This window comes from Malus sylvestris, chromosome 9, assembly GCF_916048215.2.
Source record: "Malus sylvestris chromosome 9, drMalSylv7.2, whole genome shotgun sequence".
Classification (NCBI taxonomy): domain Eukaryota; kingdom Viridiplantae; phylum Streptophyta; class Magnoliopsida; order Rosales; family Rosaceae; genus Malus; species Malus sylvestris.
Genome location: NC_062268.1, coordinates 15089430 through 15115141, shown reverse-complemented (window position 1 = coordinate 15115141; position 25712 = coordinate 15089430). Strand labels below are relative to the sequence as shown.

Here is a 25712-nt window from a genome sequence, read left to right as displayed (position 1 = left end):
GTCCCTATTATTTAGGTTTACTAACTAGCTGTAACAAGTTACTCAGTACTACGGTCTAGCAGTATTCCCCTTCACTTGTAAGTGAGAATTCTTAGGTCCGATTATCGCCAAAGGGGAATTTGAACCACATTATTGTTAGCTCATTTTGAGGCTCAAGTCCACTTCTCCTTAGTATAGACAATATTATTTGTTGAAAACAAAAACAAACAAAAAAGTTTAAACCCTACCATTTGGGTCATTGAATGTACGCTGGTACATCAATTACAAACAGTAACATCACAAAAACTAATGAGAGTGTGGACCAAATAAATATTAATATGGATTGGCTACTTCTCTATAACTACAAGCATGCTAATCAATCTTCTCAATCACAAAAGTTCCAAGGGTAACTTACAAGTTACATACTGTAATCAAAACGCATTGGCTTCAGTTTCTGCACGCACCAAGCTAGCGTACACACCGTTAAGGTGAGAGGCCATAAGTGCATCATGGCTCCCATATTCTGTGATGGCGCCGTTGCTCATCACCGCTATCATATCGGCCTCTCGGATTGTCGAAAGTCGGTGAGCCACTATGATGGTTGTAGCCCTTTTGCTGATTTTCTTAAGTGCCTCTTGTATGTGCCTCTCTGATTCCAAATCCAGTGCACTACTTGCTTCGTCTAGAAGTAGTACCTTTGATTTCTTCAGTATAGCCCTTGCTATGGCAATCCTTTGCTTCTGGCCCCCAGATAGCTGGGTCCCACTCTCACCAACCTATAGATCAAAGGAAAGAGAAAACCATTATGGTGAAAGATATGCATCGCAGAAGACAGAAAATTCTGTGTGCATGACGCTTGCTCTTTAATTTGTTTTGTCGAAAATGTATTTGATAATATGTTAGTATGTTTTGTTGGAAACAATGATATTGACACGTGATATCATCGACGCTTGTTAATTATCCGAACTAAAGAGCATATAGTGCTATAAATTGAACTATATATACCTGAGTTTCATAGCCTTGAGGGAGGCTACTAATGAAGTTGTGGATATAAGCTTCCCTTGCAGCGTCTTCAATTTCAGACCATGAAGCATTAGGGTTTCCAAAAGCAATATTCTCTCTCATAGTGCCTGCAAACAATGTAGGCTCTTGACCCACTAGAGCTATTTGCCTTCTCAACCACTTCAGATTTATCTCCCTCAAATCCACCCCTCCCATCATCACCTTCCCTTGAATTGGATCATAAAACCTCTGTATTAACCATATCACCGTCGATTTCCCGGACCCGCTTCCGCCCGCCAATGCCACTGTGCTACCGCCTTTGACCTTCAAGCAAAAGTCACTCAGCACGGTCACATCTGGCCTAGAAGGGTAGGCGAATGTCACCATTTTGAATTGAATGTCCAATGGTTTCGACCGGTCAAGCTTCCTTTCTTTTTCTCTGCTGCTGCTGATTAATGGCTTGCGAGTAATGATATCGAAAACTGCTGGAATTGCTGTTGAAGCCATGGATGTGTCCGGTGCAAGACCGGCTAATTGTCCAACAGAAAACGAACTCAAAACAAGGATAAGAAAAATTTGGTACACATCCCCGAAGCTTGCTTTGCCTTCTTTCACAAGGTAACCACCAAACCAAAGGGTTAAGGTGTATGCTCCATACATAACACCTTGAGAAAACCCTAGTGTTAGGCCCATGATTTGTGACCTCTTAACGGATTTTCTCTTTGGCCCCAATAAAGCTCTTTCGAAGGACTTAACCAGCTGTTGCTGAGCAGAAAATGTTGTGACTGTCCTTATGTTTGAAACAGCACCAGAAGCAATGTTGCTCGCTTTCGCATAAGCATCATTGTCGAGTTTTGGCCCTAAATTTATGATCAAGCTCAAGTAACTTGCACCGAGAGTCAAAGGAGTGAGAGCAGCAGCCAAAAGAGTTAGCCACTTATTAATCCAAAGGGACAAACCAAGTCCCACGATGGCTGAACTCAAACCCATCAACAAGACTGATAATCGATCAATATGGACTGAACGAAAACTGACAGAATCAACTGAGAGCCTCGAGACCAGAACTGCTTTCGAATTTTCTTCGGAGTCAAACCAACCAGGCTCTTGTTTTAGTATGGAACGAAACAGGAGCTTTCGCACTCTCAATGTGAGTTTTGTTCCAGCCCAGCCACACAACCCTTGTTGTCCTGTCATTAAGAGTATGTTCCCAAGGCCAAGCCCAACAAGTGCTAAACAAAGAGGGTCAATTTTTTTGTTAATTTTTGATGGGTCATTATCGAAATATATTTCGAGGGCTAGGCCGAGAATAAAAGGAAAGATAGACAAAATTGCACCTCCATTCATACCCAAGAAGAACCCTACTAAGAGCATTGGAACCTCTGGTCTTTGTAACAACCATATATCCAAAAGTCTAACCTTTTTTGGTTTTTGTTTTTGGACATCTTTCTCCTCTACTTGGCTTTTCTCTTGAGCGAATGGCGATCTTGACAAATCATGCATATCAGACACTGAAAACTGAGTAACTTTCTGATTATCATTTTGTTTCAACAAAGGTTTTGTTACACCATCAGCGGCAAGCTCAACAAGGCTATAGTAGGCACCTGCTTTTTCCATGAGCTGGCGATGATTACCAATCTCAACCACAGAGCCAGAGTCAAGAACAACGATGGTGTGAGAATTTCTTACTGTCGATAGCCTGTGAGCAATTACAATCGATGTTCGGCCTGAGGAGATCTTGTCAATAGCCTTTTGGACTGCAGCCTCGGATTCAGGGTCTAAGGCGCTGGTAGGTTCATCCAAGAGAAGGATTCTAGGGTCTTTGATCATCGCTCGAGCCAATGCGATTCTTTGCTTCTGACCTCCTGACAGCAGTGTTCCTCTGTCTCCAACCTGCCAAATGCGACAATGAAATAAGCATTGCACCATGAGTACCTAGGCATCTATGTATTTACATATGTGTATGTGCACGTGAGCGTTGTGTAAATGTTCTCTTGCCAGACAAGCGAGGATATGTGCTTCGAACTGTCAATCTAGATCATGGATTAGGTGAATTCTTGTTTAATTGCGTGGTCCAGATTTACTGTTGAAAACATTTCCGTGCATATTCTAACACTATAGCAAGAGAACTTTAAGAATATTTTTGCTGTTGAACCTGAGTGTCATAGCCTTGTGGAAGGCCAGAAATGAAGCTGTTGGCATTGGCAGCAATGCAGGCGGAAATCGCTTCCTTCTTGGTGGCATTCTCCTTCCCCATTAACACATTTTCTAATATACTTGTGGCAAAGAGTACGGGCTCCTGGCCGACCATACCTATCTGATCTCTTAGCCATTTCACCTGAAGCGTCCTTAAATCATGACCATCCAATGTGATTGTACCTATCGAAACAAACATTAAAAAACCAAATCAGAGAAGGAACTAGAGTTAGTCCATTTTATCATAAGTTGTTTTTTTGAATATTGTTAAACCGTAAGATTATGATACCTTGGTTAGGGTCATAGAACCTCTCTATAAGAGCGAAAATGGTGGACTTTCCACCTCCGCTAGCGCCAACAAGTGCTACACTCTTCGAAGATGGGATAACCAGACTCAGGGAATGAAGAATCGGAGCATCCATACGAGACGGGTATGAGAAAGAAACGCCTTTAAATTCAATCCTTCCTCGAGTACTCGGCAGGGTCCTGCCTACTGAGCTGTAGGGGTCTATCTCCGGAACTCTATCTATAATTTCAAATACCCGGCCCGCTGCTACTGTACCTTGTGAAAACTGAGCGAAGTATGATAGGGACAACGCCAAGCCCCTGTGAAAATTCAGCCACATGCAAAATGTGTCAAGAAAATTGAAGTTTTACAGTTCCGGTTCTGTGCAGGACGTCATTTCTTTCCTGTCTTTCTTAAAGAAAGGACGTCCTGCACAGAGAATCTCTCCCCCACAATTTCAGAAATTCTTTATACCTTCCCCCAACATTGACGCCGAAGAAACAAGCAATGGCGGCGCCTCCAGAGATCTCTCCCTTAGAAACCAAAATACTGCCATACCAGAAAGCCAACGCCCATGTTGAATACGAAACCAGATAGATAACTCCCACTCCAGCACCCTTAGCGAAGCCGATCCTTGCTCCAAAAGGCACCAATTTGTTCAATAAATCTGCGTATCTTTCAGCCAGAAGATCCTCTGCAACAAAGGAAAACACAGTTCTGATTGAACTGATCGCTTGCTCGGCTACATTACCAGCTTTACGGTAAGAAACCTGTGACAAATGCACAAGAAAGGATTTAGGAAAATGTACAAGTGCTGAGAAAATTTAAGATCGAGGCCAACATAAACCGCGCTGTAAGCAATACCTCTTCTTTCGTAGCGAGGCCAACATAAACCGCTTTGTAAGCGATACCACAGAACATCATCAGTGGTATGACTGAGAGGACTACCAGAGAGATCTTCCATGACTTCAGAAATCCAACTGTGTATCCACATATGAAAGTACATATGTGGTGAATGAAATGTGCCATCTGAAATTATTCACAAAGTTCAAAATTCCCAAAATTTATCAGCTCCTAATCGTCGCGTAATCAAAAAAATTAGTTCAAAGAAAATTTATAAAAGGCAAATAGCAAGCAAACCTTCTCCCCCATAACTTCTTGGATTTGAGCAACATCACTAGAAATTCCATGCATAATGTCGCCGGCGGCGATCTCTGTGTCGAAAAAGCTAATGTCCTGCCGTAGAACTGCTCTTAGATATTCTCTTCTTATTCTTTGAGCAGATCTCTCCCCTACCATTCTCCAGCAGGTAATCTCTGCATTTAGTGATAAAAAAAATACTTTTGGTATCAAACATTTGTACCACAAAGAGAAGAAAATATATTATTCAAAAGGAGACAAAGAGGAAAATCATGATGTATGTGCATCTTACCCATGTATGCTCCAACTACAACTATTGCTGCTAATCCAACCATATCCAGGGCTATCTGAAATTAAATTGAAATGAAAAATGAGCTTCCATTGTTAATCTAACCAATTTTTTTTGCAGTTTTGTGTTCGAATACCAACATCGCTCGTATCAGGCAAAAAAAAAAAAAAAAAAAAATTACATGCAGTAATTTTTTTTTTAGTACAGTATACATGCAGTAATATTAAAAAACGTTTAAAAATACCAACTTTTCTGTTCAAAAGGCTAAGCTAATAAGAAAAAAATTTAGAAATTAAAACATGTATGAATAGTTTTGACATACCGTTTCGATATCATCCATCATCTGAGTCTTGTCAGCGTACTTTGATTCAATAGCAATCTTGTTCACAAACGTTCCGAAAAGAAACGAGTACCATGGAAGAGACCCTCCATTAATAAGAGCACCAATGCATCCCAGAAACACAAGAACCATATCCCACTTTGTTGAATACTTGAACAAGCTGAGCAACCCTACTTGCTTTGGTGGCACGGCATCTTCTTCTTCATCATCCTCTTCATCGTAACCCAAACCTTGATCGCTATCTGCATACCCATCAACGCCACCGTTATGGTGGCCAGAGACTGTTGATTGCCATGCATGATCATCATAACCGTGAAGATGATGATTATGTCCCACATGTGACGACCCGCGACCATAGTCATCGTGTCCTATAATTTTCGACGTACCATGATGACTGTGATGGCCATGATCGTAAAAATGACCACCAAGGTCATGACCCAAATTATGTGACATCCCATGACCCAAAACTTTGGATGCGTCATCTTCTGCCCGGATTGGTGGATGATCATAGTCGATCAGACCGAGCACATTTTTTCTAGCTAATGGACCACTTCCGCTATAATTCCCACTTCCCAACTCCTTTATTTTTTCCAATCTTGGGGGCTTTTTATGTTGTGCACCATAGCTACTATTTGCAAACATTAAAGAACTCTCACTATTATTATTCAAATTAATGTTGCCATTCCCATTATTAACCCTAGGAGGAGCAACATAGCTTTGAAGCTCAAGCCTGCCATCAGGGACAGAATTGTAATTTGGGTTATTCCTGGCAGCGCGTCTGCTAGTTCTTGAGAGGTAGTAGTAATTGGCGGAGCGGCGAACTATGTGGGCCTCGGAGGATGTGCTTGCCGTGGCCCATGGGCTCAAAACTGAGCCCAAATTTCGCGTGTCGCTCCACCCGGTTGGCTCAAACTGCCACGAAATCTCGCCCTGCCACGACTTATCGTTGTCTGCGGCAAATGGAGTCGTGGGGGGCGTGGTGTGGCGGGACCTCTGGCTGCCAGGGGTTCGGCTTTGGGTAAACTGGGAGTTGGAGCTAAAGGGCGTGGGGTGGCGTGGCGGGCGGTGACTGGAGGAGGATTGTTCGAAATCGAAGGAGGAGTCTATACCAGCCATGATTTAGTGGAGTTTACGGAGTGTTTGGCTGGTGAGAAGATTGTGTGAGAAAGTGTGGGAAAGTGGAAAGAAAAAGAGTTACCAGCTTTGTGGAGAAAGTTGCCAATTGGTGAAGTTGGAGAGGAGTGGAGAGGAGCTATCTCCCTTCTCAGTTGGATCAGTTGCACTTGTAAATAAAAGTGTAGATTGTCTTTTATGCTGCGATGATTTGTTGTTGTCCAAATATGTTTGGTTGTTGGTTCCATACTTTGTTGAATCCGTCTATGTTTCACTGCACTTAATAATGCTATTGTTTTAATCTTCCATGGATTAATGTCTAATTATTCTAAAATATTTCTATGACTTTAACGATTGTTTACAATTTTTAAAATTATACCGCTTTTAGAACGAGTTTCTAGCATTTATCGTATTCATTATGCACTCAAGACCACATATTCAATACATTCTTCCTTAGTATTAGATTACTAGAATGCGTCTGTAGCATAAAAAAAAAAAACTATTATGCGCTATCAGGTTAGCTAATTACATTATACGAAAACACACAAATGTTGCTGTATCAAATTTAGCAGTTTTATTTATTTAATAAAGTAATAATTTAGGGAGTTGAATAATTTGTCTGTTTCATATGGAACAACAAAGTTGTGGTATTATAATCGACCAAGCATGCTGTCGCACTTAGGTAGTATCTACTGTCTGGCTAGCTAATAGAAGACACGGCACCTGCTGTTTCATCAACCCTCGTATAGACATGCAAACAACATGCAGGCCGAAAATAAAATTAAAGGCCGGCTGATCTGTCGAGGAAGATCAATTAAATAAATAAATGTGTGTTTATTTATTGACTTACAAAAAAATTATTTACAAATGAGTTCATCACAACTCGTTTGACAATAAAAAAAAAAAACACTTTAAAAGTTCAATTTTGGAGGTAGGAGATTTGTTGCTTAAGAAATTTTACATAGTATAGAGACAGAATTTTATAAAATAAGTTTATCGTCGTCGTAGCGTATTAGCGACTTATACAAGATTCTGTGTAGGTTTCTCCAACTGTCATTGGCTCATGATTTACAAAGCATTTTCTTTTTTTATTTCCATTAGAAATTATCCTTTTTCTGATTAAAGCTCACCACTACCTGATCAAAATCTCTTTTTGGAGTTTTCACCAAGAAACATTTGAACAGACCAACATTTTGGACTCACCAAATTCATTAGGCCTCAATACATTATCCTTTAATATCTTTTACATTAAATAATGGACTCAAATTTACTAATTCAGAGTTTTAGACATAGGGCAAATGTGTCAAATTACAAGAGAGACGGTCAAATGTCCATTTCCAACAACACCGATATTGTTTCCAATTTAATAATTATCACTTACAAAGTCCAACATGTGTAAATTTTATCACAAAAAGGCTGTTATATTAGTTGAAGTGAGATTATGATATTAAACTCCTTTTGTTCTCTCTCTCTATTTTTGGCAAATGTGGAATATTTCAACAAATTGTTCTTTAACCTCTAGAGCTATTGAAGCTTTTGTTACATAATTCGAAATCTTAGAACTTCTATGATTTTCACAATGATTTGACATGGAATTTTCTTGTTCGTGATTAGTTGGCAGAAAGGGGTCTGAGACAGGACTCTAAATAATTGGTCTAACTATTATCTGCATGTGTCATTCACTATTTAATTTTTTTTTATAATAAATTTATATTAATAATTACCGGTCAAAAGTATCTAGCTTTCAAAATTGAGTTTATTCCATACTTGAACAGTCCAAAGTTTCTTTCATAATAAACAAGTCATTATGTATTTCTCTTTAAATTAGACACTTCAATTTTTTTTTAACAAACGATATTATTTACATTAGAGGAGGAGGATGAACTTAGCTTTACAATAAATTAGCAATAATGTAATTCAAATTCACATTTAACGAAAATCGAACCTAAGATCTCTCACTTACAAGTGCATAACAATAAGAATACCGCTAAACTATGATACGAAATGGCAATTAGACACTTCACATTTTGTTATGAAAGAAAAATAAACTTTAAAAAAGTAGATAAACGATAACCACTCTCTTTTTCTCGCCCTATACAGTACACACTCTTGTCTAATCTCTTTTGTTACTTCCGTTTGATCTATTCAATATGATGGCGAAAAATTACGAGGACGCGTAGGAGAAGTAAATGATGGGCCCTACATAGGCCAAAATTTGACAGGAGAAGTGACAACACCACAAAAATGGTGGGTCTTTACAACACTCTTCTTAAAACTGTCAACAATGTAACGTTGATTCTAACAAAAGTTGAGATATACATCATCACACAAAGGCTAACCACATGAACAAAAAAAGGAACGCCTGTCGACTACCAAAAACACGATTACATTACGCCAACCATCGATTGACTCATCGTTCAATAGAATATACAACCATATATTTCCAGTACAACTACGTATATAGCTAACTAAATGACCACGGCTTCGTGAAGTGAATCCAACATATACATAATCCCACCGTAGAGTTTATATTATTGATGACTCAGTCGCACCTACCGAATCGTTCGTATCATATAATGCGGTCATCCCTTTAATCTACCTTGAAATGATCCAAGCACTTGCTATGTGGTTTTCTCTAAGTGGTAATTACCTCAGCTTTGAGTCGCTTCCCTTGCTTCGGAATGATGAGAGTGAGAAGAATGACCGCGGAGCTGTAACATAGAACCGTGAGTATACCATTATCAGAAAGATTCAATGCCAATGCCATAAATAAACATAAGCGTTTTCCTTGACGCAATCCTAAATGACTATGCCAAAATCTGAAAACGCATTCCGACTAGTGAACTAAAGCTGTCAATGATAAAGCCAACCAATTTCTGAGTTCTTAATAGCTTCACGTTCATCTGCCAAAACAGGGCTACTACACGAGAAATTTGTTTCCTCAGTTGAGACAACAAAGTACAGTGTACTACTGGAGATATACGAGGATGAACCTCGAACAGAGTAAACTAATCATTGCATTACTACCAAGAAAAGTAAAATAAATGACAAAACAAGTACATAGAGCATCACCTTTCAACGAGCTTCCCGATAAATGATTGTCCCTCAGCTTAAAGTTCACTGGAGGTGCCGGGATAGAGGTCCGTAACGCTTGTACTGCATAGAATGTAAATTTGAATAATCAGCTCTTCATTCTTTTCTAAAAGGAGAAATGAAATAAGAAAACTTATTTTAAAAGAAAACAATTCACCAAGTTTTTTTAAAAACAAATCAAATAGGACAAATTGTTTAAATCGATGGCCTAAGATTTGCAAACTACTTGCTGTTTCATATGATTCTACGGTAACTTTTCAATCCAAACATTTTTAAACTGAAAGATCAATGGTTATTGAAAATTTCAGTGGCCTTTCTGCTTAACAAGTACAATCCAAAGAAGGTCCTTCCAATAACTACGGATACACACGGAACACATTATATGTGTGTGTGTTTGCTGATCTGGAATAACACTCAAAATACCAGCTGGATAAGAAAACAAGAAATGGCCACGTGGAAAGTTTAGCTGGGAATGGAAAGTGCAGATGTTGGGTTGCTTAAGGGTTCCTAGTGCTGTTCAAGGATCATTAGTAACCCATGGCAGCTTTCAGCCACTTCGGTTTTCTCACCCTAAGAAGAAAATGGTTGGGACTCGGTCACTCATACGAAGAAAGTTAAGGTTCCACCATAAAACTAATTGGCATTATGAGGAGTAGCCCAACTTACTTATAAGCCCATGCAAGATCCCTCGTCTCATCAATATGGGATTCATTCTCAACATGCCCCCTCACGTGTGGCGAATTTTCAAGCCTAACACGTCGACAACTCAAGTGGGGTGACATGAAGTGCGTGTGGCCGTTTGGTTTTACACATGGGACAACCTGCTCTGATACCATGAAGAAAGTTGAGGTTCCACCATAAAACCAATTGGCAATATGCGGAGTAGCCCAACTTACTTATAAGTCCATGCAAGGTCTCTCGTCTCATCAATATGGGATTCATTCTCAACATCATATACTCCAGCATACAACAAGTTCTATATATTAAAATAATTGGAAATTAGGATATCCGTTAGTTACCCTGTTCATTGAACTCGCTTTCATTGAAGCTGTCATCAGGACCCTGCGTGAATCCCATTCTTGACTTCCTAAAATCTTCTGATAATCGGTTTGCAGGATCTCGCCCATCTTCTGTATCATCATCCCCTTCAGAAGTCGTAGCAGAGATCCAGTCACTCATATTATCTGTCCCCCGACTTTTTCTTCCAAACTTTAATAACCGTTTAAATCCTTTTGTCACATCCTTACGTGACTGATTTTGAGATGAATTGGTAGCAAGGATAGGTTTCTGAGCACTTCCCCATTTCTTTCTCATCCGAGCTGCATCAACATCTATTTGGGTAAGACCATGAGAATTCCAAGAAGCAGGGCTCCCAATTGGGAAGTCTACTGAGGCATCAACATCTGAGGCCTCGTGAGGGTAGGAAAAGGAATGATGCACGTGCAAGTTCCATGAAATGGGGCTTTCCCCAGGTGAGTCTGGTAGAGACCCCAAAGTATGAAATGTTGAGGGTGCAGCCGCAGGCAATTCAGCCATTGAAGCAAGGTCCACTTGAGAAAGAGATCTTACGGAATCGACGTTATCAGACCTTTCAGAATCCTGGCTCGGTCTTCGTTTCCCATTATCCACATCCATATCATCACCATCTTCAACTACCATATCCATATCAACACCATTTTCAAGCTCTTCCTCTTCTTCTTCTTCCTTGGCTGTGTCAATTGAATCTTCTCCCTCAACTTCTTCATTTGTTAAAGAATCAGAAGAAATGGATCCTTTCAGCTTGGAAAAACTAACTCCAGAACCAGTGCCTATGCCATTACTCTTCCTAAAAAATGACTTCGACTCCATATATTTAGCAAATTTATCATAGGAATCGTGCTTGGTTTGCTCTTCATCAAATGGTACCAAGACAACCCCATCAGAGTGTAGAGAAGATAAGTTGTTCAGTTCTACAGGATTTGCAGAGCTTTTCCTCAAGGACTGAGAACGTTGTGGCTTCTCTTCCTTGGCCATTATCTCTTCACTAGTGCTCTTGCTGCGGGAAAAGCTTTTGACCTGTGAACGAGCAGGTATTTTGCTAACAGCTGGTTTGCTAACTCCAGAAGAGGGCTTTGTGTTTTCTTTCCTGAGATCAGGAAAGTTGGGAACTGACTGTGCTAGAGGATTTTCTAACTCTGGTCTTCGCCGACCTGAACTAAGGTTGGAAACTTTGCCTGATGACCGTGGAGCTGGTGCAGTTGGTGTCCAGGGGATGGACGAAGGCAAATTTCTATTGGGAAAAAGCTTTTTATTTTGAATGCTTCTAGAAGCACCGTCTCCTAAAGATGCCTCGTTAGAGAACCTATCTTCTCCGTACAATTTTTGGCCTGGAAATTCAGAGAGATCCTCATCCTTCTCCCAATGAATGGAATCTATTGGCTGTTGTCAAAACAGAAAACTATTATCCTAAGATACAAATACCAACCAGCAACACAAATATCTTTAAAGATTTGGTCAGAAAAAAAAAAAGGAAAATGGGAAAAATCAAACTTTCCAGTCATCAATTTTACACCTTAATTCATGATAACTTAAATTGAATCAGTACCTGCTCCCTCTTCATACTAGATCCAAAATTGAATGATCTCAGCTTGTCTGCACGCCTACGAGCACTAGATGCTGAATCCTGTCTGTCTGCTGACCCTGAAAACTTGGCTTTTAATTCTGCCTTACTTTTCTCAAGGCTATCTTCCATGGCCTTCAACTTGGCTTCCTTCTCTTCTCTTTTACAAACCCATTCTTCTCTCAGTTTAGCATCTCTTTTTTGCATGTACCTCTCATAGAATTTTCCTTTAGAATCAAGAGAGAAACCAGGCTCTGAAAATTTTTGCCTCAGATTATCACCGTAATCTTGGATACCGGCTATCTTCATTGGTGGAGTAGTATTGAAATTTTCCATCTCACTAGAGCTACCCATTGGTTCCAACACTGTGTTAGCCGCAGGAAATTGTGCAGGAGCAATCTCCTCCGCTGCTGGTTTTCTGTTTTGTGAACTTACTGCCTGTTCCTTCTTCTTTGCATCCACGGGCTTGCTTCTTCGAGCAGAACTAGACAGATCCCCAGGAATCCGAAGCTTGTGCTCTGCAAAAAGCTTTTCAAGCTCATTCGCCTTCATTTTGAGCTCATCATTGAGCTCTTGATTTCCCTTGGTCTGTCTAACTCTCTGAACTTGCTCGACTGGTGTTGTCGGTATTGTAGCAAAGCTCTCTTCATTCCTTAAAACTTTGTCACCTGTAAAATCCAACTTGCTTTCTTGACCACTATTGCTTTCATCTCTCCTTCCCTGTGGCTTCTTAATTTGTTCGCGACTGGCAGAACCCGGTTTCTGGAATCTCATTTTCTGAGCTCCAGAATCTTCCGTTCTAATGTGTTTCTTATCAGATGATGTGCAGTCAACTTTACCCACCTCCCCAATTTCTCCAGAAAAAGATCTAAAAAGAGGCTGGGGAGGGAGTTGATCACCCTCAAACCCTTTGAGCTGTGCTGAAGAAGCTTCTTCAAGTTTTCGTCCAACACCACCCTCAAACTGCCCTGAGAAAGATCGGGAATGACCCTGGTAACCCCTAGGAAGTAACTGAGTCATTGGCTGATCTCTCGGTCTAGAATCCTCTACCCTACTTCCAAACCCACCACCAGATATTGCACCCCCAACCAGGTTCTTCCCTCCAACAACCTCTGTCCGACCTGAAAAACCCTTGGACTGTGTCTCAGAACCTGATTGATCCTTAAAACCACTGCTTTCTTCGCTATCCGAATAAATCCCTTGATCACTTAACCCAACCTGCTCTGTTCTTCCACTAGAAGTCCTGGATTGAGTATGAGAACCCACCTGCTCCTTCTTTGCCTTTGAACCCACCTCCTCCTTTCCTACAAAAACCCCAACCCGAGTCTGCCCCTCAGCTTCATCTTTCAGCTCAACATCACCAACTCTACCAGAAGCACTCCTTCCCTCAACCTTACAAATATCTGTCGAGTCAGTTGACCCCTTCTGGTCCTTATCCACAGTCACAGCAGATATTGTATTCGCCGCCACCTTTGTCTGAGAAAATAAATGAGAAGCAGAGGAAGACGATGGTGTGCACAAGGGGCTCTCCGTTTCTTTCTTCTCCCCGCTCAAATCAATGCTCATGTCACTGGCACCACTCCATCTTCGTAGCACGGCCTTCTCTGCAACAGCAGGTGCAGACGACACATCAGAGGAGAGCCTTTTGAGCTCCCCAGGTTTGGCAGACAACACGTCAGAGGAGAGCCTTCTGAGCTCCCCAGGTTTGGCAACAACCGACTTTCCACCACTGCCACCTCCAGAACTCTCCTTCTGTTTATTCTCAAAGAGGCTGATACGGTCCTGGACGCTGAGCCGCCTCCCGGGTTGACTCACACCCAAAGGAGTCGTCGACTCGGTCTGGGATTCAACCTTCTTCTCCACCTTGGCCTTGCCTTCCTCTTTGTCTTTCTCAGTTACGCTGTTCCGTTGTTGTGTAGGGAAGTTGGCGTTGAGGAACTCGGGTTGTTGACACGTGGAGGGCTTTAAAGGGTCTTCTAGTTGCTCCTGCCTATTTTGGGGTTGGTTGTGGGGCCCAGACGAGTTTTCAGTGAGGCCATCAATGGACATGTCAGACTCACATGAGGATCTAACAGCTCTGTCGTCCGCACTTGGCTTCCATTGGGAGATCACGTCGGATCTTCTTTGGCATAGCGAGATGAATTTGCTGCAAGCTTCGCTGCACAGTTTTCATAAAATAAATAAGTAGTTATATAAGAATAATGTATTTATATATACAGATAAAAAATTACAGAATTAAAATTCATAATATTTTTATTAGGTAAGAAGTACATGGCAGTTGAGATTTGAGAAAAACAGAAAAGACCATTGCAACTGCCATATTGTGACGGACTGCTTTACTATTTTTCTAAGTTCTACCAACCTTTTTTCCCTTAAGCATTTTACAGTGGGCCCAACGTGGCCCACTTAATGTACTTCATATATAATGGGCCCATTCAATGTACTTCACATGATCACCAAACACAGAAGAAACCAAGTCTTATAGAAAGATTACTAAATTCAAATCAAGTTGGTACTAAAGAATTAAAAAATGAGTATAAAATAACATAGGAAAAAAAAACAATTTGTTCTAAGAACATCCTTGTCAGTTAATAACAGATATGAAGGATTTGGAACAAAAGAACCAAATATTATATGCAGACAAGCAACATGGAGTCGCATTTTCTACGAAAAACTTCCCATCTTTAATCATTTAAAAAGTTCCGATGGCATGATTTAATCAAGCCAACCTGTTAAATTATTTTTCCATTTAAGAGTTGCTATTTTCAAGTTTATCAGATACCCGAAGGGTTGTGATAGCATATCGCTTTCAGAATAATGCATCAGGTTATGATTGCAGAACCTGGAATAACCTATCGACATTGACAAGAGTTAGTCCTATAGTACTAATGGAAAAAGTAGAGCCTAAAAAGACCACACATTGGCAAATAGGAAGAATGATTATATACCATGAAGGAATAACCTGGTCAACCGTTATATCTCATTTCTCATTCCTTATGCAGTTGATTCTTGAGAGAATTGACCCAAGTTAAGTTTCAAGACAGTTTCCTCCAGATTTATATTGGATTTGTGTTTGTCACAACTAAAAACCAGATAAACTCATCACTAGTACCAAGATGCAGGCATGGAGGTAAGAGCATATGCTAGTGAGAGCACGCACACGCACACGGAGAAAGAGATACGGCAGGGGCACGGGGTATTAAATAAGACCCTTTTTTCTTTTGGAGAGGGTCAGTTTGAGATAATATAAATTAAACTTGATGAAGCAGCGAACAGAGAGGATTTCAAGAATCTTACTTTAAGCGATGGGCACCAAACTGATCGGCAAAGTGTTGTAGTTCAGAGACTGTATCAGGGTTGAAACCAGCCGCAGATGCACGAGCACAAGCTGTGGTTAAATCCTGCCTAACTGCAACAAGTCGTACATCAATAGCCCTCAAAAGCTCCTTCCTGTACGAATTGTATTGAGAGAATAAAAATGAGACATCAATTTTGCGAGGGAGAAGGGGGTGGGATGCTCTAAAGTAGAATATGCATCTTAGATTATTTACTGCCATCGGTAATGATGATAGCAGAGCTATGGCGAACTGTTCAAATTAACATGTGCAGTCAACTCCTATCTTTATCTTTAACTGCTAACTTCACTTAGTAATTTAGACTTTGATACAGATATTATGACTATATTTCTTTTCCATTTTAATTTTTGTCAAACAGAAATTCAATATTTCGCATAAAATATACATTCCTAAACATCTTAAACCATAATAACTTCATATAAAAGAGGTTCCATAACCACATCTCATGGTAATGACCCAATTATTATCACCACCAACAGATCAACACTTTAATAAACTAAAACAACAAAGGGAACTTTAATGAAAAGCTCCTGGTACTGTTCACTTTAATGAAAAACCACATTTTTACACTAAAAAGTCAATCCTGGTACTATTCACTTTACCCTTTATTTTGTCCTTATCATTAAAACTCAAAGTTTTCAAGCCCCTTTCATTAGTTTTCTCCCACTGCTGACTTCAAGGTTCCAACACAAAGAAAAGTTCAAAATGAGGACAACCTAAAGAGTTCAAGGGCTCATTTAAGAAGTGCTTTTTGATGACTGAAAGCGCTTTTAGAGAAAATATTTTTGGATTTCAAAAGCACTTTGACGTGCTTTTCCAGGATTAACTTGCATTTTTATTAAGGATAGGTTGCAAAAACATTTTCACTCAAAGGGCTTTCAGTTATTTAAAAGCACTTCCTAAATTTTCTCCTAGTGCTGCAACTTCATTATAATTCTTCCAGAACTTAAACTCTGATCAAATTTAATGAATAAAAAATTAACTGCAATCTAAGGCAACATTAAGTAAATTATTAACGAATTTAAAATTTAACAGAGCATTACTTTGTTGCATCTGCTGCTGCTGTGGTACCTGTTCCATCCCCACCTGAGCAAGTAATTCAGCATTGTGATAAAATTCATGCTTTGATCAATATCCAGATGTGAATGAAATAACACTAATAAAAATAAAGGTTTCAGATGTACAATGTCACAGGAAAAAAGATAATAACATTCCGAGGAAATGAAACTAATCTTTTCAGCACTTTCTTCACTACCAAGTTGATGAATTTAAGATGCCAAGTCAGATTAGATGTACATGACTATTACGAAAAGTATACAAGAACAATTATGATAATAGACTGAGTTCTTTACACTGTTTCAGAATATTATATTATGACGTGCCTAATTGCTTAGTCACCTAAGTCACATGGTAGAGGTACATTACAGTTGTTGCAGTTCATTACACAGGCTTTTGAAAGAAATGTCTTCCTCTATACACATTTTAGTTACACCTCAAGTATATTGTTCAGAAACAACCTTAAAGCATGCACTTTTCATTTCACTGATCACCCACGGTATCCATGCTATCCATAAACCAGGCATAATCTCATCTCACTTCTTGCCATGCCAGGCTAGCTAGGAAAGATCCTGCTGGGCCAAGTTAACACCACTCAAATCCTAAAATTCCTGGTGCACTAGCAGACACCCAACCGTTTTTTAATGAGAACAAACACCTAAGCATTTACGATAAGAGCAAATACCTAACCATTGCCATCAGCAGATCTGCCTCTGCACTTCCCAACTTCAAGTTGGAAAATGTATTCAACACAACAAATTTGATACTTCCTCACTGCATAATGCATACCCCAGTTTTCAAGGATCAGATGCTCATGAACTGGACACTGAAACTTCCTGAAGAGAAAGGGACATCAAACCCCTATTACTCATAACACTCCCCTATTTGAGTTTGGAACTCGGGCCAGACCATGAGTGGCACAGAATGAATGCAAGAAAAGGATAGGGCGGTGGCAATCTTCAAGCCCAAAAGGGAGAAAACTCTGGAATCCACCATGGGGCCCTCGGAATTCATAACAAATACAAGGAAGAGATACCCATATGAGTTTTATTATTTAACTCATACAGAAGAATCTGATTTAAAAAGTTCCCAAAAGCCCCATTTATAATAAACTAGTAATCCTGACTAGGAAACAAATCAATAACAAACCCAGAATGGCAAGGATGATTTGCTTGTCTAGGTTCTGATGACTTTGGACCTGGTACCTAGTTTGTTAATCACAAATTCAAGGGCCACCATGTTTGGTTTTTCACCTTTTCCAATGTAAGTTGAAGATTTCATCATGCGTGACAGCCCTAAGGTTTGGGATTAGCACTAAGTCCATATCCCACCCAAAAAAAAGAATATTGTAATTGCATAAAAACCTAAGGACACTAATTTCTTAGCAACCAAGTATGCTGTATAATGACACCAAACCAAAGAGTTCTGGCGAGAATAATATTACTAAAAATATCGATTAATCCACTAATAAAAAAAAGCAAGTTACTGCAACTACATTCAAGCTACAAAGTAACGAGGCAGACAGCACAGAGACATCAAAGACTGAAAAGGTGAGAGAACAAACATAAAGGGTTTTTTTGGTTGGTTTCTGTTCAGTAAAGTTGCATTGAAGCATGAAGCAGTGTCAACTGCATTTCTTCGAATGAGGACCAGAAAATTCCAATGTGCAATTATATGGTGGAAAGAAAAAATCATTAGTATTTTCTTTTTATGTATATGCGTGCATTTCAATTCCTTTTCCTATATGACTTGTAGAGATTGTGGAAGAAAGTCTATAAGGATATGCAGCCTGATCTTGAAAATTATGAAGGGTGTGATATTTAAGTGCTTGTCGCTCTCCCCTTACACATTTACTAATCATAGTACTTGTTCAATCTGACCTAGTTATAGCAAACAATATATCTGACCAAAATCAGTATTGCCATTGAAAATAACCACAAACGAGATGGAAATCACTAATATATCTTCGACGTAGTCTCAAAATTTTCATATATTTATTGCTTTAAATATAAGGCATGAACTCCCAATAAAGTATGAAATTACATAGCATTTTTCAAATAAACATACACAATCCCTGACCATCTATATTTGTGCAAGAAACTTAATGAACTTTCCTAGATGAAGAAACTAAGACAAACAAATGGTGAGCCACCTCTGCACCATCAATCCTAAATTCTCTCCTATTTCAACCACTCACATAGATATATATATACACACACACAAACAGTTATAACAAAGAAAGTTCAAAAGGTCAAAGTTATCCAGTACCGAAGCAAATAAAATCAATTACAAATTATACAAGATGCCATAAATCAAGTTTTGTTGCATTTAAACCAAGTCAAGTTGAAATACAATCAACAATCAAAAGTGAAGTTAGTAGAGATGAACATACCTAATGCGCCAGCATGATGACCTCCCATCCCCTGATTTGAAAAAGTTCCCAAGTTCAATTAAAACAGAAAAATGCGGTCTCATTACCATTAAAGTTACTTAACAGATAAATGGCCATACCTGAGAATATATTCTCCATGCCGCCTCCAACTGGGACATCTCAGCATCAAATATATTGACCAGTTCCAGCACCTCAGGTGTGCTAACAAACCGCACAAACCTGTTAACAATATTGGTTAATCAAGTTAAAGAAGTCTAAATTATTACAACATAAAAGGCTAGCACGCTTTAGATAACTAAAAAGATATATCCCATTGGCAACCCGAAATAACCTTTCAAGCGTTCCTTTTGTGAACCATGTCTCAGTATATTTACGTTTGTCAACCTCAAGTTTGATCGACTGAATTGCAAGTGCAACCTGCTCTTCTACAACTTTTAAATGAGTAACAAATGGCTTAACTGAACCAGAAGCAAGTTTCTCAGTGTTCCCATCACTATAAACAAACAATTCACATCTGCCAAAACAAAGTACATATCTGATCAATAATCTAAGTGGAAATATTAAAAGAACATGAATACGCAAAGAGTCTATATAAGCGTGACACTCACCGTGAGTGCTTTGGTGACAATTGGAATACTGCATAATCAATATGAGTATCAGATTTCATTTTCCCCTTCACACTAGTTCCTTTATCTCAAATGACCCTTCATATAACAGATGTAGTTTTCAAGCCCCCAAATGCCCGAGATCCTCACAGTTCTGATTAATTAATTCACAATGCATAATCTGAACCAAATGAAAAACACAAAAGTTTTAGAAACTAGCTATATCAGTTCTTGCAAGTCAGCATAATTGTGCAAGTTGAAGTTATTAAGGACTTGACAATGAAACTTCCATTAATATAATCAAATATGAGAATACCACATCACTAATCCGCAATCGAAATCAACAAGGGGTATTCCAAACAAGGATATGCCCAAAGAAAAAAGCACAACCCAAGTAGCTAAAACTTACTACTTTTAGACCAAAATACTACCACAAAGACACTACCAGATCTCAATCCAGAAACTCTAGCCAAAAGCAAAATGCACCAAATACGGAAACCCCAATGCTTCCCAGATCCGATTTCTGCAAATTCCAAATTCAAATGCAAAACAAACCAAACCCCAGATACAAAAATGCCCAATTCATCCCCAAAAAATAAATTCAAATGCGAAACCGTAACCGACGCGACCCATACAGATAAACCGACTCACCCACATTTAAATGAAGCTCAAAATTGCATGCAGTAAATGCAAAATCCACACCAATCGCCCCTAAAATGTAAACCCAAATGCGAAACGGATCGTCCGTACAAGAACTTACTAGAGCTAGCTCAATCTCCCGGGAGATCTCCGATTGCCGTAACCGGATCCTCTCAGTCGCTCACTCCGGTGCCGGCATTTCACTGCCCCTTTCTCTCTCCAATTTTAAACGCGTCCTCCTCCTTCTGGGTCTCTGGGATTAGCTTTTCGTTTTTCAAATTTTCCAATTGGGTTCTTATTTCAAATTAATATTTGGGCTTTTGAGAAAAACCCTAATCAGCAGCAATGACAATATGGTTTTCGCTTTTACTCTTTCTTTGCCCCCCTTTCCCTTTTTTCTCCAAGTGCTTTGCTCTGTCTCTGTGTTTGCTTTCTCTCTCTACACTCTCCCTGTTTAAAAATACACAGTTGAGAGATAGAGAGAGGAGAGAGTGAGTGTATCTGTGTTTGGAGCTTCAGACAAAATTTTGGTTTAATTTGTAAAAAAATAAAAAATAAATCTTAACTAGAATTGGAAGACAGAGACTCGTTGGTGGTGCTGACGTAAATTTACCGAAATGGACTTGACTGTGGTTTGACTCCAAATTACCATGTTTGCCATTCTTTTTTATTTTTTCCCCAAATTTAATCAGTATATTTAAAGGAAAACTAATGAAAAAGGCTTGAAAACTTTGAGTTTTAATGATAAGGACAAAATAAAGGGTAAAATGAATAGTACCAGGATTGACTTTTTAGTGTAAAAATGTGGTTTTTCGTTAAAGTGAAGAGTACCGCGGTCTTTTCGTTAAAACTCCCTGTATTTAATGCAACTTTATTTGTTGCAAACTTCGATTTAAACCTTGATCTGATCTATTAGTCAAGAGTGGTAGAAAAAAATCATAACTTACCCATTATTTTGAAATTTTGAGCACATTAAATCAATTTTATATCAACAGATAGCTTACTTAGCGAGATAGATCATTTTTTTGACAAGAAATAAGGATTAGTTGTGTTTGTACCATATTTAGGACCTCTGTATTTAGACATCGTATAAATACTCGGGGAACTCAAATGTAATTATGTAATAAAGAAATGGGCAAATATGTAATAAGTGAGGAGCCCTTATTCTATAAAAAGACTCGTCACTCTCCTCATTAGGGAAGGCCAATTCTTAGGCCTGAGGAGCCTCATTCTCACCCTCAGAGGCCAATTCCTAGGCCTAAGGTCTCTCATATTCAGATAAAGCCTCCTCACCTCATAGGCTTCACTCTCACCTCACAAACTCTCTCTCCCTCACAGATAAATACATAATCAGTGTGGACGTAGCCCAAACCTTGGGGTGAACCACAATACATCTTGTGTTATTTACTTTACTTGCAGATTCACAGTCGGATTTACGTTGTTCCAAGACCTCTGATTTTGTGCATCAACATTTGGCGTCGTTTGTGGGAATCGACACGAAAAGCTATGTCGGTTCTCTCTACTTTTCCATCTCATCACCGTGAAACCCTCACAACCTCCACCGTGAATCTGCATAACCCAAAAGTTCGAGACTTACGACTTCGCAAGGAACGAGAGAGCGACTGCAGTGATCCGAGATTCGTACACCATGAGAAGAGTTAACGGAATCGCTTTACTCACCAGAGCATCTGTCCCTATGGGCGGCGCCACCACAACCACCTCCGCAACTCAACACCGCCTGGTCCAAGCAGCGATGTTAAGCATGTGCTCGAATTCGAATACGTTGTGGTTCACACAGGGGCTCCGCGATCGCTTCGGCCTATCGACACCTTCCTATGTGCCTCGCTGCGCAGGAGGGCACATGTACTTCTCTGCTAACACCGCCACGTTTGTGGCTCAGGAGGTGCACCCCCACGTGAAGTCCCTCCCCAAAGACGTCGTGCTCAACCAGTACAAAGCTTACCCTTTCTGCAATAAGGTTAGAGCCTTTTCGGATTACTATAACATTCCGTACAAAGTTATGGAGGTTAACCCCATCAACAAGAAAGAGATAGAATGGTTTGATTACAAGATGATGTCGACCTTGAAAGTCGACGGCGAACAGATGGTTGATTCTTCAAATCATGGCAAAAGTCGAACCTGACGCTTTTGTTTCTCCAGCAGACTTTGCTCCGCAGCTGCCGACCACAAACCCAATTCCGGCTCCGACTTCAACCTGGTCCCCGACAGTTGAGGTGGGTATGTGTACCCCCGGATCGCTGATAGAAGTATATTTATGCGACTGAGTTAGCTTGTTCTCATGCATTTATGTTGTTATTTCTTAGTTAATTATGTATTTTAAGCTATTTTCGTGTTTGTAGGTCCATAGGCCTTATAAAGCAATAAGATGCATTTTGGTGCATTTTGGAGCAGTTTTGGGCTTGGAATGAATAGCACATGCATGGAGCAAGGTGGATGGATGAAATTGAAGACTAAAGAAGCTAGGAATGTGTTAAAGAGAAAGAAGAATTAATGTAAAAATGACAAAGAGCTCAGCCACAAAGGGGTGTCACTCCACCATTCACCTTTCCATCATTGTCGTGCACCACCATTGCACTCCCTTTGAATTCCTATGTTGTGCATCATCATCCATGTTCCCTCAATTGACTCATTTGTTGCATCATTCCACTTCCTTTCCTTTGTCTACCATGTGCACAATATCCTTTCACCTCCTTGCACTCATTGATTCACCACTTACTCACCTTTCCACCCATGCCATGCATAATCACCCTTGTCACATCCATCATTTTAGATTTCATGCATCATTACATTGAATCATTGCACTCAATTGCTACACCATTCCTTGTTCCCTCCATCATTTCAGATTTCATGCATCATTACATTGAATCATTGCACTCAATTGCTACACCATTCCTTGTTCCCTCAATCATTTCAGATTTCATGCATCATACTTTGTTAGATCATTCACTCTCATTTCAACACAACCTTCATCCAAACACATCCATTCATCTTCACATCCATTCTTCCATACAAACAAACCTTCAAACACTCACCAACACCTTGTGCTGTAGCAAAGGAAGGGAAGGAAAGTGCTTGGACGTGCTTGTTGTCCAACTTGGATCATTTGAGTGTTTAGGTGTTTTCTTTCTTTTGTTTCTAATGTTTAAATTCATTTCCTTTCGTTTTGTTGTAAATATGAGTGGCTAAACCCCTCTTGACTAGGGGTGATTTCAAAGCCATGATTATGTGTGCAATATAATTTGATAAATTCCAGTTATGAACTCTTGAATCGTGAATGCAATTGGCTTAACTATTTGATTGATAACTTATTTGTATTTGTTAATTAAGGGTCAACACTTAATTGGCATGCATAAATCTGTTGCTAGAATATAAGGAAGTTTCACATAATCGTTACAAACTTATATTCACATGTAGTGAAGGTCGCTTATAAACGATCGCGTTAAGTTCAATTCCTAGCATGAGTGACATGATGTCATAGTTGCAAGTGCTTTGTCAATGCTTATAATTTTCATTAAACGTAATGATATTTGATTGTATCTCTATTATGATGTCATGTAGGGAACTTTAGAAGAATGTTTTGGGTTGTCGAATGATGTCATCCAATCCAATAAAACAAGGAAAATTTGAAAGTTAACTAGTGATGTTACGGTTAATTTGAAGCATTGTCGTTCATAATTCAATGAAGTAGTAACTGGAAATCGAGTTAATTGCATACATGTCATGTGTGGAGAAAAAGCCTCTAGCTATCCCATCCATCATCTAATTTCTCAAATTTATTTTACAATCTGTCTAATTTTTCATACTTGTTTGTTTGTTTCAACTTCATCCAAATCAAAACCCCCATTTTAGTTTCTTGTTTCAAAGTGTTTCAAATTTGTTTTAGTTTGTGTTTTTAAGTGTTTTGATTCAAGTAAAAGTCAATTTTCGTCCAAAGTCATTTCTAGTGTCTAGTTTAAGTTTATTTGGTTGTTTTAAGCTGTTTTGAGTATTTTAAGTTTGCTTTGAGTCTTGTGAGTCTTGTTAAGTGTTTTTAAGTTTAGTTTTATGTTTTTGAGTCAGTTTAGAGGTTATTAGCAAGCCCTCCTAATCCCCGGTCCAAAACGATCCCTACTTATACTACAGTTATCAAAAGAGGGTTAAATTTGTGTATTAAGTTAATTTTCGCATCAATCGCCGCCATGGCCAACACCTACCCTTAGCTTGAAGAGATCAAACTCAAGAGGATGGTCGTCACCGACGAGACATTGGAGCTAATTGCCAAGTCTTTCAAGAATTTCAAGCTCCTCGTGCTTTTGTCCTGTGAGGGGTTAAGTACTGACGGGCTTGCCACAATGAGCATATGGGCCACATATAGGAATAATTAAGTACGAATCTGTTTCTTGTACTCTATTGGGGATTATCTAGTCAGTCTTTCTTTTCTGGTCTTCCTCCCCCAATCGTCCCCCTCCTCCGTCGCCCCCTCCTCTAGCGTCGTCTTCTTTTTGTTTCCCTTCCCTTTTTTTGATATTTTTCTCAGGCAGACACAGAGACCGATGAGGGTGGATGGAGGGTCAGCGGGCAGTTTTGTTTCAATGCCAGCGAATTGGCTACAACGCCATATTTTCCGAGAACGACAATCCCGAAGGCTCCTGTCAATACCATGATTCGGGACCTATATTTCATGATGGGATTAAAGAGTGAAGTTGTTGCAAGCAAAGAAGTCATGATTTCACCTTATTTTTAGAATTACCAGGATGTAAGACAGGTAAACACACAACAGAGAAACCAGTGTTGGCGAAGCCAAAACCTAAGGATCCTATTTCTGCTCCTACTACAGCTCATGCTACTGATGCATCATCAAAGCAGTCATGCTCTAGGTGTCGCCAGGGTTTCTTATGTTCTGATCATGAAATTGCTGACACATAGAAGAGAGCAAGAGCTGCAATTGCTATTGGAAATCCAGCGGTAGGTTATAATGCCAATTATGGGAATCTTAAAAGTTGCAGGGAGTGGGAGAATGGACCAATTGCTCCAAGACTTTGACTGCTTTTCCACCTCCTCTATTTTCTCCACCAAGAACCAGCAACAGAATAATTAAAGTGGAAAGCAAAAGCAAAGCAAAGTAAAAGAGCAAAGCAGAAAGCATGGCTACCCACTGAGATAATTACAAAAGCAGAAAAGAAAAGAGAAAAACAAAAGCAAGGAATAAACACTCCACCAGAATGATGTAATTTATTATCTTTCGAAGACATCTGTATAAACCCCTTCATAGGGTAATATGTATAAACCCCATCAGAGTGTAATTAAAAAAAAAGGCAAAACCCAAAACAAATGGGCTGGCATGTTGTGGAGGGTGAAGGCCCATAAGACCAAAATAGCACCAACCAGGTCATCAAAAGTACGCCCAGTACTCCACAATTATTCGGCAACCCGCCGCTATTACCACCAACCAGGTCATCAAAAGTACGCTCAGTACTCTAAAATTATTCGGCAACCCGCCACTATTACCACCAACCAGGTGACCAAAAGTACGCCCAGTACTCCAAAATTATTCGGCAACCCGTCGCTATTACCACCAACCAGGTGATAAGATGTACAACTCGTACTCTAATTTGGCAACTACCCATTCA

At 39.5% G+C, this 25712-nt stretch overlaps 2 protein-coding genes across 2 annotated transcripts; both read right to left on the bottom strand.

The window, feature by feature from the left end:
• Positions 1 to 162: 162 nt before the first annotated feature.
• Positions 163 to 6360, bottom strand: LOC126583908 (ABC transporter B family member 19-like). Its single transcript, XM_050248452.1, has 9 exons — positions 5212 to 6360; positions 4893 to 4947; positions 4601 to 4776; positions 4325 to 4489; positions 3935 to 4230; positions 3464 to 3780; positions 3134 to 3357; positions 985 to 2871; positions 163 to 755 (listed from the first exon to the last, which is right to left on the bottom strand). Exons 1-9 carry the CDS (start codon positions 6343 to 6345, stop codon positions 411 to 413), a joined length of 4599 nt encoding a protein of 1532 aa, XP_050104409.1. The 5' UTR covers positions 6346 to 6360; the 3' UTR covers positions 163 to 410.
• A 2210-nt stretch (positions 6361 to 8570) lies between these two features.
• Positions 8571 to 20596, bottom strand: LOC126582169 (uncharacterized). Its single transcript, XM_050246189.1, has 11 exons — positions 20204 to 20596; positions 19447 to 19624; positions 19170 to 19352; positions 18958 to 19057; positions 18839 to 18869; positions 16434 to 16476; positions 15332 to 15484; positions 12020 to 14192; positions 10455 to 11853; positions 9415 to 9498; positions 8571 to 9053 (listed from the first exon to the last, which is right to left on the bottom strand). Exons 2-11 carry the CDS (start codon positions 19503 to 19505, stop codon positions 8989 to 8991), a joined length of 4290 nt encoding a protein of 1429 aa, XP_050102146.1. The 5' UTR covers positions 19506 to 19624; positions 20204 to 20596; the 3' UTR covers positions 8571 to 8988.
• Positions 20597 to 25712: the final 5116 nt, after the last annotated feature.

What these genes read in the sequence shown, in the direction of transcription:
- LOC126583908 (XM_050248452.1), bottom strand. Translation starts at nt 6,345, where the DNA reads ATGGCTGGTATAGACTCCTCCTTCGATTTCGAACAATCCTCCTCCAGT. An exon ending in TGATGGATGATATCGAAACG is followed by an intron (nt 4,948 to 5,211) that starts GTATGTCAAAAC and finishes ATTTAATTTCAG; the next exon opens with ATAGCCCTGGATATGGTTGG. An exon ending in CTCAAGGCTATGAAACTCAG is followed by an intron (nt 756 to 984) that starts GTATATATAGTT and finishes TTTGATCTATAG; the next exon opens with GTTGGTGAGAGTGGGACCCA.
- LOC126582169 (XM_050246189.1), bottom strand. Translation starts at nt 19,505, where the DNA reads ATGAAATCTGATACTCATATTGATTATGCAGTATTCCAATTGTCACCA. An exon ending in CTAGTATGAAGAGGGAGCAG is followed by an intron (nt 11,854 to 12,019) that starts GTACTGATTCAA and finishes TTTTGACAACAG; the next exon opens with CCAATAGATTCCATTCATTG. An exon ending in ATCGGGAAGCTCGTTGAAAG is followed by an intron (nt 9,054 to 9,414) that starts GTGATGCTCTAT and finishes TCTATGTTACAG; the next exon opens with CTCCGCGGTCATTCTTCTCA.